General features: G+C 55.6%; 3 protein-coding genes across 3 annotated transcripts; all 3 read right to left on the reverse strand.

Moving 5' to 3' along the window:
- Positions 1-8,963: 8,963 nt before the first annotated feature.
- On the reverse strand, positions 8,964-9,419 carry DCS_01344 (uncharacterized protein; the record flags this gene model as incomplete). Its single annotated transcript, XM_040798677.1, has 2 exons — positions 8,964-8,976; positions 9,037-9,419. 2 exons carry the CDS (start codon positions 9,417-9,419, stop codon positions 8,964-8,966), a joined length of 396 nt encoding a protein of 131 aa, XP_040659560.1.
- A 127-nt stretch (positions 9,420-9,546) lies between these two features.
- On the reverse strand, positions 9,547-11,512 carry DCS_01345 (uncharacterized protein; the record flags this gene model as incomplete). Its single annotated transcript, XM_040798678.1, has 2 exons — positions 9,547-11,193; positions 11,288-11,512. The coding sequence occupies 2 exons, from the start codon at positions 11,510-11,512 to the stop codon at positions 9,547-9,549; spliced, it is 1,872 nt and encodes a 623-aa protein (XP_040659561.1).
- Positions 11,513-16,135: 4,623 nt separating this feature from the next.
- DCS_01346 (uncharacterized protein) lies at positions 16,136-17,551 on the reverse strand (the record flags this gene model as incomplete). The annotated part of the gene is made up of 1 exon (XM_040798679.1): positions 16,136-17,551. One exon carries the CDS (start codon positions 17,549-17,551, stop codon positions 16,136-16,138), a length of 1,416 nt encoding a protein of 471 aa, XP_040659562.1.
- Between the last annotated feature and the right edge of the window lie 474 nt (positions 17,552-18,025).

Consider the following 18,025-nt stretch of genomic DNA (forward strand, 5'->3'; position numbering starts at 1 on the left):
AGAGGTGCCAGCGGCCATGGGCCGACGTCGAGGGAGAATTGCCGCAGTCGTTACCGTCAGGTCACGGCACGGCTCGGGCTCGAGACGGGTCGAGTTGTGGGACGGCGGAAAGGGGAGGTCGGCGAGAGAACGCGGAGGGAAAAGAGGCATGCCCAAGGTGCTGGTCAAGCCGCAAGAGGCGAGTCCGGGCGGCAGGGTGGTTCGACGAAGGAGGAGAGGGAGGAGGAGGAGGCGGCGGCGGTGGTGTTGGTGGTGGTGGTGGGTGGTTGTAGTGGTGGTGGTGGTGGTGGTGGTGGTGGTGGGTGGTGGTGGAGGGAAGACGATGGCCGAGGGTGCGGGCTCGCCAAAATGAGGAAACGTGGGAGAGCGGGCGGGTGGGCGTCGAGCGAGGAGTGGGCGAGGGACTGAGAAGGCGAGGTGAGGGACCTGGCGGCGCATGGATCCGTGGTGGATAGTGGACACTTTACCGTAGCGCAGCGGGACGGGGCCTGACTGGACTGCCACAGGGCCCGACCCAGCTGCTAGCAGCGAACGAAGTACCCGGTTAAGCTTACATTCGAGCAGGAGTACTCGGTACAAGGTTGGCGGGCGACGAGAGGCAGGGCACGCTCGTCAGGCGCTTTTCGGTACGTCTCGTGCTCGTTTTCGTCGCGGCGAAGGCATGAGCAGGCACATCGGTCGGTGATTCGCCCACGAGAGGAGGTTCGACACGACGCTCGGTACGTCGGGTGTTGCCCGTCGGACGTCGGTACCTAAGGTAAGCAGTAGGTGTACGGATACTTGGAGGGGACATGGTGTGGCGAGGCGTGCGCTGTACTCTGTACCCAGTACATGCATGTTGGTCGCACTTGTATGCACGAGCAACCGCACTCGTATTGGTAGGTTTAGTGCGCACCGCGAGGCGGCTCTAGGGAGTGCGGGGCGTGAAGCAGGAGGGGTGCGTGCCGGAGTACGGAGTACTGGGGAGCACTGTTGGTAGGTGCACAGTAAGTAGGTACTCGTGCTCGGCAGCGTAGTATTACCATTAACCCAGTCTCAACCTCTCGACCCGCGGAGGGACGAGTCCGAATGGTCGCGCCCCGTGACGAGTGGCCGTCACCGACGACGACAACGAGCGCCATGGTGAGGATGAATGGTGTCTGCCATGGTCAGGCGGCTACAAAGGCACTCATCCTGCCCATCGGGGCGGGCAGCGGAAGGGGAGACTGGAGGAACAACAACATCCAAGCCTAGATGAAGGTGGCGGACGCATTATCGACATTCATGGCAGATGGGATAAGGTGCTGGCGCTGTATTCGTACTGTACTGCACGTACTGCACTAAGTAGGTACCTAGGTAAGTAGGTGTGCAGAGTACGTACCGGGCACGACTAGCCCAGGATCAGTGCACACCGAGAATGGGTACTGTGCACGTGTACATGGGCCGTGGCGTTAAAGCACCGCTCCGTACGGCGCGGAGGAGGTAGATACAGTGGAAATGCAGATGGCGCGCACGGTAATTGCCTGGGTAGTTTCCGATCGTACGGTCTCGTACCCGTAGGTATTCCTCCGTACTGGTGGTGGCTGCGAGTACTTGCAAGGGTACATGTAACTGTCAGCAAGTCCATGAGTACGGCGGGTTCCTTGGTACCTAGTACGTAGCGTAGTACCTAGAGGTACCCAGGGGGGACGGGAGTTGAGTTGGTGTGGGGCAGCACAACAGCAGCAGTGTACTGTACGGAGTACAGCACAGTAGGTACTTGCTTACTGTACAGTACATGTTCGTACAATGCAAGCACAACCACTCCGGACTGCACAAGTAATAATACTGGTAGGTGGACGAGTACTTGCTTGCACATGTACCTACATGTACTTGCCTACTGCAAATGTGCAGTGCTAGCACTGTCGCACGGAGTATACAGCAGCGCTGTCCCTGACATGCAAAAGCACACGTCAGTGCATGTGCGAGCAGGCCTTGGGTACATTAGGCGTACGACGGGGACGACACTGTACAGCTGCAGAAGACGTCTGTCCGACGACCACTTGTACATGTACAACAAAGTAAGTATCAGGAGTGTGTGCAAGTACTGTAAAGTACTAACCTGCATGTACTCCATACAAGCACGCACTATCTGGTACTAGCGCCGTCGGCAAAGTATAACAGCCGACTGCGCGTGGCCAGGACAGGTCCAGCATCAGCGGCCTGCCACCGACTCAAGTCCCAGTCCCAACTGACGAAAGACAGGGACGGAGTACAGTACGTGGAGGCGGCTGAGCGCTCGCACCGCACTTGCACAGGGGACAAGTACAGCTGTATAGAGTACACCTGGGGAACAAGCCCGACATGGCTACATGTACAATTACAAGGACCGTGTACGCACTGTGGAGTGTGAATTTCTGGCATGAGCAGGTGCCCTCGCACTCTACCAGTATGCTCGGAGTCGTCTTCCTTGGCCTGACGGTGGCGGCCAGGGCAAAGACGATGCTAGTGGAACGAACCCTGGCAAGGCAAACACGGGTCGAGTGCCGGGGGGGGAGGGGGAGGAGGGGGGGGCTAATCAGACAAATCGGTTGGAGGCCGATATGACTCGTGAAGGAGATGATTCGAATGGCAGACGGAGCACAACGGCATCCTACGGCACTCTCACGATTCCGTCGCTATTCCGTAGGAAATTCCACGAGCTTTTCGTTTCTTCTTCCTCGTCGTGTTCCTGGGTATTGGTGGCGCTCGTCGTCAAAGGTCGTCGCCCCTTGGTGGACCGACCTCACTTTGGGGGCTGGTTAGCCGGGTTCCTGTTTGGGAAATTGGCCCAGCCGGCGGCGCCACGGACGAGGGAGAGTGCTAGTTGACTTTGGGAGTAGGTACTTGAGGTAGGTACTTGTTCATGTAAGTAGTACTCTTGCTTGTATTTTTCCTGCGCATGCATTTTGCCGTGCGCTTCGTTGCTGTTAAGTACTTGCACTTTCACTTGCGCTTGCTCTTGCACTGTCAGGCACTCCGTACACGCACACCTATTACACCTATTACAGCAGCCGGCACTTTTTCCTGTCAAGGATAGGTTGAGCAGGGGCAATGGGGACGAGCATGCGAGTACTCAAGTACAACTACGTACATTAAATTGGGCGCCACGGCACAGGTAATTCCTTGGGTGAGCACAGGCACTGTACAGGTACGGCAGGCGTGAGGTGCAGTGAAAGTACCTGTACTCCGTAGGTGTGCATGTACTTTGGCGCCAAAAGTTACATGTACAGTACACGAACCGTCCAGTTCACGACCCATGCTGTGTGGGGAAAACTCGGAAGACGCGCGCGCTGGATCGCTGTCGGACCCCGAACAATGGCCAGTGCAAGGATGACTTTCCGCGATAGACTTTCCGCCATAGAACGAGAATAAGCCCACTGCCATGGGAGCGAGGACTCGCGTGGCTGCACGTACGACCGTCGCCCTGCGAGCTTGACGGCATGCACCAGCGCTGGGGAGATGTCGGGGCGCCCGTGTGTTTTTGCCTGCGGCGAGCGGAGAGAGGGAAGACGGAGAAGGCTGCAAGCACTGACCACCAATGGTGACGGAGGCGCGTAGATGGCAGGCACTCGCCCAAGGCACGACGCGAGGTGAAGTGGTAACCGACATGAACATTATGCGTGGAGCGCAAATGCCATCAACACCACCAATGCCATATACCGTGCCGCACTCGCCGCACGCGAGCAATCGTGCAGTACTTGTACGTGTGCGTGCACGTACCACACTCTGCACCACCGAGCCGGCGCAATCGGTCAATTTTCCCTTTCGAGCCCTCAGCGTTCTACACCTGCAACGATTCAATATCCCATCGACCCCAGTCTGGCAGCCGTTTGCACCGTTCACCTGCGCTACATGTACACTGTACAAGTACCTGTACTTGCGCTCTAGTAAGTACTTACTGTACTTACCCATCGACCTGTGCCCCCCGTGCCCTGTCGCATGCCTTTACCGCAGAACTTGGTGGCGGGAGTGCGAGGGCAAATGAGAGCTCGCATCGACAGGCAGCCGAGAGGCAGCACAGCCTGCTCCGCAGCAGAGATTCAAACCAATGCAAGTGCCGGCAATGGGTCGGTCTCGCCAAGCGGGGGACCAAGGGAGTGGTGGAGAGAGCCGCGGCTCTGCTCGTCGCTCTGTCGGCAGCGGGCGACGGAGTTTCCGGTTTTGTGCAGGCTTGTACCAGTAGTACCTGTGGGATATTACAGTCTTGCAGCACCGGTCCGCCAGCCTTAGTACTAACCTAGGTACTGTAGTAGCCAAGTACAGTACTTGTGCACCAGCTGAGTGCCGAGTCCTTGTACAGTAATACTACGGAGTAAGTAATTACTGCAAGTACAGTAAGTAAGTACTTAGGGACCAACTCGACTTTGACCTACATGTACAGCAAGTAATTACATATTAATACAGCACAACTACTCCGTAATGTTCGGAGCAATCAAGTACATGCACTCCTACTCTCATCGTACTTGTATTTGCATGTGCGTATTACCTGTTCAGGTATGCATCATACACCTACCTCCTGCAACAAAGCAATGTGCTGCGTGCATCTACACCGACACCGACACCGACGCGACGCCACTAGAAATGGAGCAACGGCTGGCACGCCGGAGGAGGAGGAGAGGAGGAAGGAAACTTGGCAGCAGATGGACCGGAGCTCTCAGACCTCGCATCCTCCCTGTCCGTCGATTCCCCCAGCAGTCGGCGGCGAGGACGGGCCTTGGAAGGCGATTGACGACGGCGTCCACGGCGGCAAAAAAAAAAAAAAAAACCCTCGACCGCCGAGCTGGTTCGTCGTTGCGGTACGGAGACAGAACTTGCGTCGGCGTTCCCTTGCCATGCCATGATCAATGATTCGGCCGATATTTCCATGTGCGGCACACGCGTGTCCTACTTGCCGTATTATAAGCATCCTTACAACTATTACGTGCACACTTGCACAAGTGCACTTGCATGCACCGTACACTTACATACTGCAATGTAAGTACAGTACTTACATGTGAGTATACTACAGTAAGTAGTGCGTGCAAGCACTTGAGTACTGTCCGTCCTTTCTCTTGGTACCTCATATGCGAGCGCGAGCACGAGCACGAGCACGCGCACGAGCACCCGCGCCTCCCTTGCTGTCGCCTATCCGGGCTGACCCATGTCTAGCGGCTCGTCGCCCCCCTTGGGTGGACGTCTGTGGGCAAGGCCCCTTGAACCTTTTCCGTGCCATCAACGGGCCAAACGTGATGGCCGGAACGATGGGACTGTTCTAGCGAGGAAAAATATAAAACATAATACAATGTACTCCGTACAACGTACTTGCTTCCGGCACATGTACGTACTTGAGTGCACCTATGCTGAGTAGGCTTGCTTCCACGTACCCCGGTAGGTTCCAAGTAATTAAATGAACACCTGCCGTACAGTACGCGGTGCCTTAGTACAGTACAGTACAAGTACAGCAAGTACACACCTACAAGTACATCTACAAGGACGACCACTCGTAGAACTAGGACAGAGCTTTCCGACAGCGACACGGTTGCGATGGCTGCCACGACGGCACAGACGCCGATGCGATGCCTCCGTCTTTCGGTGGCGGGACGGCGACGATGGCGTCGGGGAGTAACAAGCATTTCGTCGTCTCCATGCTTGTCTGTACCGTGCTCGCCGCACGCCTTGCACCCAAGGACAGGTGACGGCACCCGTCCTCGTGCTTGTCCTCCACGGCCATGCGGCCCGCGCATCGAGGCCCGGCACGCAGTGGCGAATCGAAATGGCACAAAGTGCGGCGCGCGAGCAACACCATAATGCCCGGGCCCGAGTGCGGAGCGCTCGCATGATGCGTGTGAGCACCCGGCTGCTCCCGAGCACGTACCTACGCGCGCAGGGGACTGGACTTTCGTAGAGTCGTCACCCCCTCCCCCTCTGCGGCCGCAGGCTAGTCGTCGCCCGCGTCCGTTGCCGAGCAGTTGGAAGGAGGCCAAATGTTTCCGCTGCGCCTTGTTTCGGATCGGCTCCGCCGCCTGTCTTTCCCTCGAAATGACGCGCACTTGCGCACGCGAGCGCACCGAGGGAGCGCAGTACGCGGAGGTGTGCTGTGGGCAGTTGGTCGGGTTGCGTTTCGTCCGCGTACGAAGCCTGCACACCACGTGCAGGTACATGTGCGCGCTGTGCTTGTACATGTAAATACATGCAAGCACCAAACTCGGCTCGGCACCGTGCGTGCCTCCCTCCATCTCCGTCGTCTTCGCAGCAAGCCGAGTACCGACCGATGCAAGGGAGAAACGGTGATGGAGGGGCGGCTCGGTCAACACGCAGCGATACATACATGCCGATTAGCACAAGCTTGCATCGACGACACTGCTCGGTGTTGCCGACAGGTACTTGCTGCAGGTGGCTTCAGCACAGAGTGCATACGGCACGGTGCAAGTACTGTACATGTAATGTGCAGTATGGTGCATGCATCGCGCACCTGCACACGGATGGCACTTGACGGTAGGTGGATGGTGTGTAGAGCAATGTTAATACTGCACTGATACAAATGGAGCAAGTACTGTACTACTTACATGTACTTATGAGTACTTGTATGGAGCAGACGCAACCACGACGGTATTGCTTACTTGTTTGTACAAGAACAAGTGCTCCGTACCGGCCGTAGTAATTCTGCAGTTGTGATTGTTTGTAGTTGCTCCGTACTCCGTACTAGGTAGTGGCATTGCTCTACTTGCACTTGCGCGATACTCTGTACTACGGTAAGTAGGAATTGCTTAGCAGCACTCTAGTCGGCACTAACAAACCGTAGTACCAGGCGCGCAGTGCTCCGTACCGTCGGTACATCCATCTCCCCTCCTCCAACCACGCGGCACTCAGAGCGCTCAAGTGAAAAACGACTCGTACCTGTACTTGTGCCTATGCTTGTTTCTCCCCAAGTAAGTACAATGCTCCGTGCTGCTGGAAAGGTGCGCACTTGTGCTGCTAGTGCTCGCGTCGTACCATCCATCACACCAGGCCCAACCCTGTCAAGCTGGCCCTCGCGCCCCTCGACCGCAGCTCTCCTCTCGCATCCCCGCCGACGGTCCCGTCCAAAATCCATCCTTCAAGACCATCATCACACACACCTTGACCGGACAAAGGATGGCCGGACGAGTGCCGACTTCAACCAAGCACCGACCCCGACCGCCTCGAGGCAAAAGTACAGTGGAAGGGGCACAGCCCGGTGGAGTAGGGACGCCTCGTCCACACCTTTTTCGTCTTCGCTTCCTCTCGGCGACTCGTGTGGCACACCCTTTTTCCCACCCCCGACGCGACCATGCCAGCATGCGATGCTAAAAATCAAGCTCGATCGATGCCTCTCGGGACAAGGACACATGTGCACTGTGCACCAGCGTGCTATAAGTATATAAGTGCATGTACTTGCACACACCTTTGTCCGGGCCCAAGAACCCCAGCCCCCCCCCCCTCCCCTCCCCCATCGGCTGGTGAAGAGATTGATCTGATAGGAGACGGCGCGGTGCAAAAAACAATCCATGGACGGAGAGCACCAATCATGCCGCCCCTTGCCTCTTCCTTGCAACCGTTGCACACGCACAGTGGCGGGAGAGGAGGGAGCTCACCTGGCCATCGGCACGTACCCATCACCGCTCCAGGCACTTGCCGTAGTCATACGTGCTACCCGCACGTGCACTTTGCGAGTTCAAACACCCGACACTGTATGAAACTTCCATTATACATGCACATGCATACGTGCACTCGGTGAGATCATCTGATGACTGTATGGAGCCTACATTCCGCATGCGCAAGTGCTTGGTGAAAACATGTGATGCTATGCTCCATGGAACCTGCAACTATTGCATGCTGCAGTACATGCACAAGTGTCTGGTGAAAACACCCGATAAGGTTCAGGTACCTGCTGCGCATGGAGAGCACCAACTCGGGCCTCATCCACTCCCCCTCCCCCCACAACCGGAATGGCGCCGCGAGCGAGCCAGAATCTGCAGGGGCCGAGCTGATGCTCGCACCGTCCGTCGCCAAGCCGGACGGGGGTTCCCAAGTTGCGCCAGCCTTGGCCCCTGGCGCTACCGACGGAGCGCTTGTGGTTGCTGTGCCTGCGGCTGCTAGCGCGCACACCTACAGTACTTGCACACCTTCATGTACGGAGTACGGAGTACTTGCAGTACTTGTGCACCTTCATGTACGGAGTATTACTTGCAGTGTTTGTGCGTACAGTACAGTAAGTACTTGCTTACTTACTACCTAGGTAGGTACCTAATAGTAGGTACTACCAAGTAGTTGTATTACTCCATACTACCTAGTAGGTAGTTGTATGCACCTACAGTACAACAAGTGCCGTGGCTGACGGCGCTGCCGCCCAACGCTTCTCCACGAGCAACGTCAACAACGCCTAGCCGCCGTGCTCAACTTGCAGCCAAATTTCCCAGGACGCGTAGGAGCATGAGATGCACTTGCTCCCATGTGCCACAACTGTAGGTGCACGCATGTCCTTGCATGAAATTCCTCGCCTTCCGAGAGCTTTGGCTTGCTTGGGGGCCGGAAAAGGTCCTCGACAAGCCAGCGGACCGCCCCCAGCGGAGAGCTGGCTGGCTGCCTGAGCGGCGGACGTATATGTGCGCCACGCCAACACCTAACCCAAGGAAGTACAGTGCACTACAGTAGCGGTACAAGTACTCCGTGCAGCACTGTTATTAGTAGGTAATGCTGACCACATGTCCAGTTGCATACGGCGGCCCACGTCCACATGCACTCGTACTCGCAAGCAAGTACTTGTACTCCGCAAGTACTGTACGTACAGCACGGAGTACTTGTGGCTGTAGAGTACAGAATACGTACTTCAAGTATTATTAATATTAATACAGATTCTCCGTACCTGGACGGGTCACCGTCGACAAAAGTACAGGCTGTATTAATATTGCAACGACGCTGGAGCTATTAGCCTCGCGCCCGCGAACCTCGCACCCACCGAGCGGCTATCGGTCGCGTCTCGGGGCCCCATCGTCTCGGCGCTGCCGGGGCACACCCCTGGGCGATGCAAGTACTTACTGGACGGAGTACAGGGTGCGAATCTCCATTTCTGCATCGCTGCTGTATGCGGTGCTCGTTGCCGATGTGCCCCCCCGGCCGCCGTTCCAGCTCGGGGCCGGCAACCCCATGCGTCCATCGACCTGGTTGTGGCCTTTGGAGGCGGGCAATCGGCGCGTCTGCGCATCGGTCCATGGCAATTTGTCGCCCCGGAAAGCATGGGATGCGGCCTTCTGACATGGCCATCCCCTTGCGCATCGATGCAGGTTGGCCGAGGATGCGGCCCAGCCCGTGACCGCCATGGCCTCGCCGTCCTCGTCTTGGCCCCGCGTCGGCGCAGGCTTCGGCCGCTCTCGGCGTCGGCGTCCAACGAGCCAGGGCAGTGTGATGTTGTCAAAATTCATCGTCTACATGTACATACACTCGTCATGCCCGCACCCGCCGAGGGGAAGAACGATGCAGAGGAAGCGGGAAAATGGTACAAAACTCCCTCGGAACAGCCAAGCGCGGCTTCAACGTCCAACGTCGTCGCTAGTTCGCCACGGCATCCCCGATGGCGGCGGCAATCTGGCCGAAGAAAACGCCCTTGAAGACGTTCTCGCCCATGCCCTGCGTCCAGGCGCCGGCCTCGCGGAGCCGCTCGCGCCAAATGTCCTTCTCCTCGTCGCCCAGCTCCTCCCATGCCTTGGCGGCGCCGTGAACGTCCGAGTCGTACACGTCGGCTTTGATCTTCCCATCCGGCGACGACGTGTCGGCCGAGGCGGCGGCGTGGTCCGTGTCGAGCAGCACCACCTTTTCGCGACCGTCGGCCGCCTTGCCGCCGGCGAACAAGTCCGCGAGCGCGCCGTCGAAGAAGGCGGCCGAAGGAAAGTCGGGCGAGCCCAACGTGCCGTGCCAGGCGGGCAGCAAGCTGTTGGCGAAGATGAAGGGTTCGCTCCTGCCGTACATTTCCATGACGGCCTGCCCGACCATGGCCATGATGAGCACGAAGAGGGTCAGGACGGCGACGAGAGGGCGAGAGGATGGCGCTCGAGGCTTCATCGACGACACGTATCGCACCGTCGGCGCGGCCGCGTCCTTGCCGCGCGCCGCCGCCGTCTCGACCTGCTTCCTGAGCGGTATGCTGTGCATGACGACCGTCTTCTGCATCGATATGCTCGCGAGCCTGACGGACTGCTGTCGGGTGTGCGTCTTGGGCGTGACGAATCGGGAAAAGGCGACGCCCGTGATGTTGCCTCCGACGTGCACGTCCTTGAGGGTGCATATCGGGTCGAGGCCGCTGAGGAGGTGGAGGAGGTTCGAGGCCTTGTGCTCGAGCCCGTAGAGGGAGATGGAGGAGTCGTTGCCGGCGACGGCGATGAGGAACTGGGTGTTGCCCGCCCGCGCCCACGAGGTCGAGCCCGGCGCGAGGTTCACGACGGCGAGGGCCGACGCCGACATCTTGCGCGGGATCCGCGCCGTCGCCGCCATCCCGGCCCGCTCCTGGCCCGCCGCCGGCAGTCGCAGGCACTGGATGAGCACGCCGCTCCGGCCGGGCAGGTTGGCGACGGCGAGGATGAATTCGGGCGTGAGGTATCGCAGCGACCGAAAGACGGGCCGCGCGCCGCCGTCGTCGTCGGGCATGGTGAAGATGAGCTCCGGCTCCGCCTTCTTCTTGCTGATGTTCAGGACGTGAAGCTCGTACTTGTGGCAAAAGGCCAGCTGGAAGCTGGCCTGGCCCGTCTGCACCACGTCGACGTCCTCGGCTTCCTGCGCGAGCTCGACGACGCCCTTGGCCCTCGGCTGGCCGCCGGCCGTGTCGAAGACGGCGATTTGGGGTTCGTTGCCCATGCCGGTCGAGACGACGCCCGTGGTGCCGGCGAGCCGCAGCCGACGCTGATAGGCGTCCGGGCTGGGCTTCTCGAAGAGCGCCGTCCGCGAGAGCTCCCTGACCGTCAACCCGGCCGCCTTGACGCCGGCCGAAGCCCGCGACTTGGACGACTCGACGACGAGGGTGCGGAGGTGCTGGTTGATGCCCTTGGCCATCTCGGCCGGGCTCGAGTTGACGCCGGCCAATATCTGCGTCGACTTGCTCTTGCGGCCGGCGAGGGCGAGGGACATGACGCAGTCTTCGTCTCGCGGCAGGTCGATGGCGCCGGCGATGCGCAGCTCGTCCTGGCCATCGCGCTCGAGAACCGTCTGGGGGCGGTCGATGAGGTCAGCGAGCGTCGGCCAAGGACGGACGGGGATGGAGGAGGCCTCGAGCCATGGCTCGAGCCGTCGCTCGACGCACAATCTTGTTGCCGACACCCGAGTGGCCAGGGCCGCCGCCGCCGCCGACGACGAGCCGATTCGCATCCTCGGGGTCAAAGTCGAGCGCGTAGAGCGGGTAGTCGAGCTCTATGCTCGCGCTGGAGAGGGGGGGGGCCATGTCCTCGATGCTCTGCTGCGACCGAGACGAGGTCGGGCTGGTTGATGGTGGCGAGAACTCGGACGAGCAAGCAGCAGGTATGAACATACTGTACCACCTATAGTACTTACTTACTGCACTTACTGTACGCCCACGGAACCGACATGAACGTCCCACAGCTTCGTGCTAACCGGAAGCATGGTAGCTGGGAATCCATGCTGTGGGCCATGCCTCGCTCACTTGACTGGTCAAAGGCATGACTAAGCGGCACGCTTGGAGAGCCCAGGCCTCAGCCTCACCGTTCGGCTCGCTTGCCGCACCATTTAAGCTTGGCCGCAGGACCAGAGGGCAACTTGGTCCTGAATGGATTCGAGCTTGAGCCCGTCCGATCATCTTCTTTGTTGCGTCGTCATCTTCACCATCGTCCTTTGTGGCGACCACGCCAGGAGGCGGCGTGTCGTCAAGTTGGGCTGCCGAGCATTTGACCTCTTTGCATCTCGACAAGTCGAAAGTTCCCTTCTGCCCTGGCCTGCGGTAATATATCTTGGGTGAGCTGCGCGAATGGAAATGCGGCTGCATCGCTGCATCAGTCCGTGATGAAGCGGCCGATGTATTCTGTGCAGGTATAAAGGAAGAGCGTGAGATATGTGCACCTGAACAGGGGTTGGACTGACTGCCACGCCGGTTGGACGATGATGGCGATAAGGGAACAACGGTGCGGCGGATAATGATAGCGATGACCATGACAAGAAAGAAGACTCTATGGCAAAGGGCAAGAAGCTACATTACCTTTCCCGCGGTCGGACACGGAGATGCTGGTCTGGGGAAGCACATGGCAAGCTGATGTCGCCGTAATGGCCAGTACGAAGTATTACTACAGCATCACGCACATGTACGGAATGGGAGGAAGTCGAGGACGACCCATAATACCGTAAGTACTTCTACAGTATACCTGTACCTCTATACGTACTTGTACTGTGCATCTAAGTACAGTATACACGAACGACGTACTGTAGTTAATAATACATTTAATACATACTTGTGCATGAAAGCGTACTGTACAGAGTAAGTAATACAGTACAGCACTTGTACTTGATGTCTCGATATACTTACTGTACAGTATAGCCTAGAGATGGAGGGACTTGAGCCCTAGCCGCCCGTTGTGCAAGTACAGTACGTAGGTGTACTTAAAACATGTGCTTACTTACTTAGTTACTCGTGATTGCAAGTACTTAATACATGTATGGAGTAGGTACTTACGTGGACACTCGGTCCTCTCATCGGGTATGGTTCTATTACTTACTTAAGTAAGTACAGCGTACATGTACAGTACTTGCATTTGTAAGTTCTTGCACCACAGTAAAAGTACTTTGGCATGTACGGAGCACTTACGTACATGTGCCGAGTAAAGTACACACACGTACTCCGTACTCCGTACGTACTTGCAAGTTATAGCACAGAGTATTACTTACTCCGTATTCAATACCAAGTACGATAGATATTCCTTACTGGTTCTATGCATCCAGCCATCTGACATAAGCGAACACTCTGACGTTGCACTGTCGCCAATATCGGCTTATATGGGTATGGATGGTGGTGGTAAGTGCATTGCTTACTCCGTACAGTAATGATACTCCTCGCATCTTCAAAGGGAATACTTTTTCGAAAGAATTTCATTCTCAATCACTGTATATCCGCAAGCAATTTCATCCAAGAAGATTTTTTCAATAGGCACACTAGGGTTGGGGCATGTGCAAGTAAGTACTGTACAAGTATATGTACTAATACTTGTACGGACTCCGTACTCCGTATTCTGTAATACTTGCCAGTAATTACTTCCATGCACGTTCTCAAATACGTACGGAGTACCTACCTGTACTTTCAGCTTGGAACAGCTGCACAGCAGCCCCGCTCGTATTTGAGCCCTTCAGAAGTCCTGTCTCGCCAGGTCGCAGCAGGGATAGTAATTAGCGAGATTTGACCAACTGACAACCTCTCATGTACCTGTACAAGTACTTACATTACACCATCTCGACGGATATGGTCCAGAACTTCTACAAGTATTACAATTATTCCTCTGTCAATATGAATAATCAACTCAGCACTTGAGCGCCTTAGAATCCGTTCAATTCAGTCCTCAATCAAAAATTGCATAGATATAAAAACTGCCCGGTGGCTTTCCAAGCAGTACACTCAATTGCGTCAGTCCGTAGCTTTCGGGCCTCTATCCACAGTACAGCCCCCATCTACAACTAAGCTAGCACAATAGCATCAAGATTAAGCCGATTGCTCTACGGAGTACTACAGTCTACAATAGCCGTTGAATCTTATCATGATCAAAGACCTGCTGCTATATATAGTAATTTCGGGACGATGCCTTTTCTTCCTGAACGATTGTATTTGGTCGCGCCTAAAGAAAGGCATTCCCTTGCAGATAGGAAGAATTGGACATCAAGACATGTCGTGAGTGTTGATACCAATTGATGACAGGTTGACGTTTCGAGGATAGATCTGTTGATTGTTGGATTTCAGAGTACTTACTTACTCCGTAGAATGTTGCCATCGAGGTACATGCCTCCGTACTCCGTATCCGTACTCCGTGCTCCGTGCTCCGTTCTCCAATACTCCGTTCTTAATCGTTTCATGCCACATCATATAGCACCTACCATGTCCACATTGACTGTGGCGCCCATTTTTTGTGGCTGGTTTGGTGCAACAGTTATGAGCCCGGTATGCGTCCCCGCGCAAATTGCTATCCGGAAAGAAGCAACAGACAGCAGATCAATGGATCACCAGCAATCACTTAATCAAATCAAGAGACAGCGGATCAAGAGATCACAACGACCATCTGATCTCAACAAGATCTCAACGATCCAGTATAACAGCCGCAACGGTCACACAAAGCTCTGCTTCTTCCTTCCCTTCTCCTATCCACTTCAATGCATTAGTGCCGATCAAGACAGCTGCACCGCTCTTGCAGAAGACTTACCAAAAGGAAGATAACCTTAGCCTCGGCCCCCTTCAGCACTCTGTTTTTCACTTCCCAAGGCCTCCAAACCACTCTTCAAATCAACAAACACATCCATCCAACGATCGCCACGATGTCAACTGCATCAGCCAACTCCAAGGCAAATGTAGTGCTCTAAACGTCTGCGGATTGGGATCGATGGTTCGGATCGTACCAACGCATTGCTAAGCAGAGTGAAATCTGGGATTACGTTAACCCAGGCGGAGCAGTGATACTATCACCACCAAAGGAAATCACCAATAAGGATGAAGTTGCAAAGATCAATGCAGCAACCCTTATCAAACTCAAAGAGGAAGTCAAGGAGGACCAGTTCGTTCCAATCGAATACCTCAGCTCTCGAGACCTAGAGAGATACCAACTCGAACGATTCGAATACGATAGTACGATACGACGGTACTATTCGCACAGGAAGGCGTGTACTACGGAACTCGTAAAGTGGATAAAAGAGACCGTAAATCCGGATCTGTTGAAGAACCTCAAAGATATTGTAGAGGTATCTGAGATCGTCAGCAAGGTTCGGGAACGACTAGGCATTATACCACACGTATTACAGGAGATTCAGATCAGGATCAATTACTCCCAAGGTCATCAACAACACTATGCGCCTAGGTGTACTCGAATGGTATCAGCAATGGGAGGCGGCAGACATTGATGCCGTTGCCTTTGACATGCCTGATATCCAAGGCACCTTCGGCATCACTCAATTCCTGGATACGGCAGAGACATTCAGTGCCGAATGGTCTCGAATGCAACAAGCGAGGTTGATACATCGTCATCTTGCCGGCAAAGACCTTGATATAACGTTAAAACTGCTGGCGGCAGAATTCCTTGTACATACCAAGTCTTAGTTAGATCGACACAAGGCATCGTCAGTCTCGAGTGCCTTTGCCGCCAACTCAACAACGGATCAGAAATCTAGTGCATCAAACAATCAGAAATCGAAGAGGACTTATGAATGCCCATGTGGAATCCAGAAGACGATACATACCTGGAATCCGATCCATTGTGGTGCATTCCATATAGCTGTTTTGGGCAGCACGGCCTTTACCGGCAACATCAAGAAGGAGTGGGTCGAGAGGTGCAAAAAGGCGATGAACCAGAGCCGTTGGAAGCAAACGATAGAGGCTATCAAGGCCTCAGAGTAGTGGAGTTCACGTACTGGATACTTACATGTCCTTTTCGACTCCGGACCTACCAAAGTGTCCAAACAAGTACAAGTAGAGCCAAGACAGTATCAAGCACATTTTCAGTGGTTGTACAACTACATGTACAGCTAGCTACTTATACTTACTGTACACTCAGCACTATAAGTACGGTATAGTCGGTACTTAATAGATCTATTGTACAAGTACGCTTCAGGACGCTTTTTACTGCTACGGGCGGGCACACGTCCAAGTGTACCTGCACTACAAGCGAGCACGGGTGGTATGTGCATGAGTAGGCACCGCACAACAATTGCTGCACTGTACTTGTACAAGTATCTGGGCAGTGTGCTTCTATGTGTAATCACCTGCACACCTATGTAAGTAACTACACATCCCAGTGTCCTAGCAGGTTCAAGAAAGTCCACTCAACATACACTATACACCATACAAGTGCTGCTCGGATGGTGATGGTGCATTGAGCCTTCGGCCATGCGATATCATTATCGGAGCTGTACCCAAAACAAGTTGTGTCTCAATAAAGCTACTTCCATGCCACTATTACTTTGGTTCCCTTGCCCACCCGGTCTCAAATTGTCGATTTTGGCCTGTCCTCCAAGGTCCAGATTTTGCTTCTTGCTCATCATGAGCAGTGCCCAAGCCTTGGGCCGCAACCTGCCCTTCCATTGCTCGTAAGGGGGGTAGCCTCTCGCCAGCTGTTAACGAGGCAGCTGATACGGTCCCATATGTATGGCCCAGTGCTGGAACAGGGCTCGAACCCCCCGGCGTCTCTCCCAAAGGCGGCCCGAGACCAGTAGCAGAATATTTTGTTGTTTCGTCTTCTATCCGTCGCCTCCGCGCCGGTCGACCTGCCGATGACTGATCGCTTGAGTATTCTGTTCCCAATCTTGGCCTCGGAACCTGGGAGCCGGCGCCCGCACTTCTCTCTTCGACCACGCGGATCGAAGGCGTCGGCGGCCCGACCGCGTGGTGGTGTATTCCTGGCGTTCGGACAACAACCTCCCTCAGCCGGTTTCGTTCGTCTCGATAAAAGTCCCGCTGTCTTCTCGTGTCTTCCAGTTCGCACGCGAGCTGGTGTCGCTCGTCCCGGAGATCTTCAAGCTGCCTCATGTTCTCCTCCTGCATCGTCTTTTTCTTTCTGCGATGCCTCGTGGAGGCTTTGGCGTTGCGCTGCCGTTTCTCGTCCGCCTTTTTTGACGCCTGTGAATAGTCAACCTGGACTGGAATCGTCATGTCACTGCCGGGAAGTGTCATGTATGCCTGCTGTCCTTCCGCGCTGCTTGCGGCCCTGCTCATCCCGGATCGACGCGAATCTTCCGACCAAAACGTCCCACTTTCCAGCCCTCTGTATGCCGATACCGGTTGGCTACCAGGAGCGCCCTGCGGTGTCGAATGCGAATAGAGTGACTGGGGACGGTCTTGGCCTTGCCCGTCCCTTGGTTCCAACAAGGATCGTGGGTAATGCATGCGGTCCGTTGAATGGGACGATGGGTGCGTCGAATCCGGCCTGTTCAAGCCATGGTTTGGGGGCGGGTGCATCCCTGGATTAGGGTTGTGTTGCAGTCGAGGGAGGTATCTGTGTACATCAGGAGCCGCCGTTTCATACGGACGTTTGGCAGGAGACACACTGGCCACGTATGATTGTCGCCGCGTTTCCACTCCACGAAACGAACTAGCATGGCTGAAGCTCAAAGATCGAGGCAGCTTGGGGCTTTTAGTCTTATCAGTCTCACTGAATTGAGGGAGTGGGTAAGAAACTGGCGGCGAAATTCTCCCGGAAAGACGAGGCCTTGCTGGTGGGGCTGGGATACCGGCAGACGTGCTGGGATGTGATCCAAGACCTGTGTGGTCAGAAAATGATGGCATGGAGGTGCTGGTAGCCGGCACCGATGAGGGTGTGACAATGGACGGCGAGATGGACATTGAAGAAAGCGGCTCGCCGTCCCGAGGAGCCATGGCCCGAGAAGGAGATGAGTTTAGGATGCTGTGAACTCCCAAGCCTTTCGAGGGTGGCTGCGGATTCTGACTGATGCCTTCCGTTGAACTCACAGCATGAGCTGGTGTTGCGCAACCGACATTATCACACTCCAGTTCTACCCTTTGACGAGATCTGGTTGGAGAAGTTGAGGTTCGGTAAGGGGCAGGGAGGTGTGCCGTCGGCCTCTTTTGCGACATCAAGACCGGATCCCCTACGTATCCCTGGAACCAACGACCAGTACATTGAACCTTTCCGCTGCTTGTCGTCAAATCCTCAATGTACCATCCAATGGAACCGCTTGTCGCCGACTTTTCGGCTTTCTCTGGGGGCGTCCACGGTGTTCGAGGCGAGTCCGGTGTCGTCGCACTCGTATAATCGGTCGTTGCAGTGCAAGAACTATCTTGTGCAGGAAACTCCTGCTACCACAGGCTTACCGGGGTTTTTCCAGATCG

The sequence above is a fragment of the Drechmeria coniospora genome, chromosome 01, assembly GCF_001625195.1.
Source record: "Drechmeria coniospora strain ARSEF 6962 chromosome 01, whole genome shotgun sequence".
NCBI lineage: Eukaryota > Fungi > Ascomycota > Sordariomycetes > Hypocreales > Ophiocordycipitaceae > Drechmeria > Drechmeria coniospora.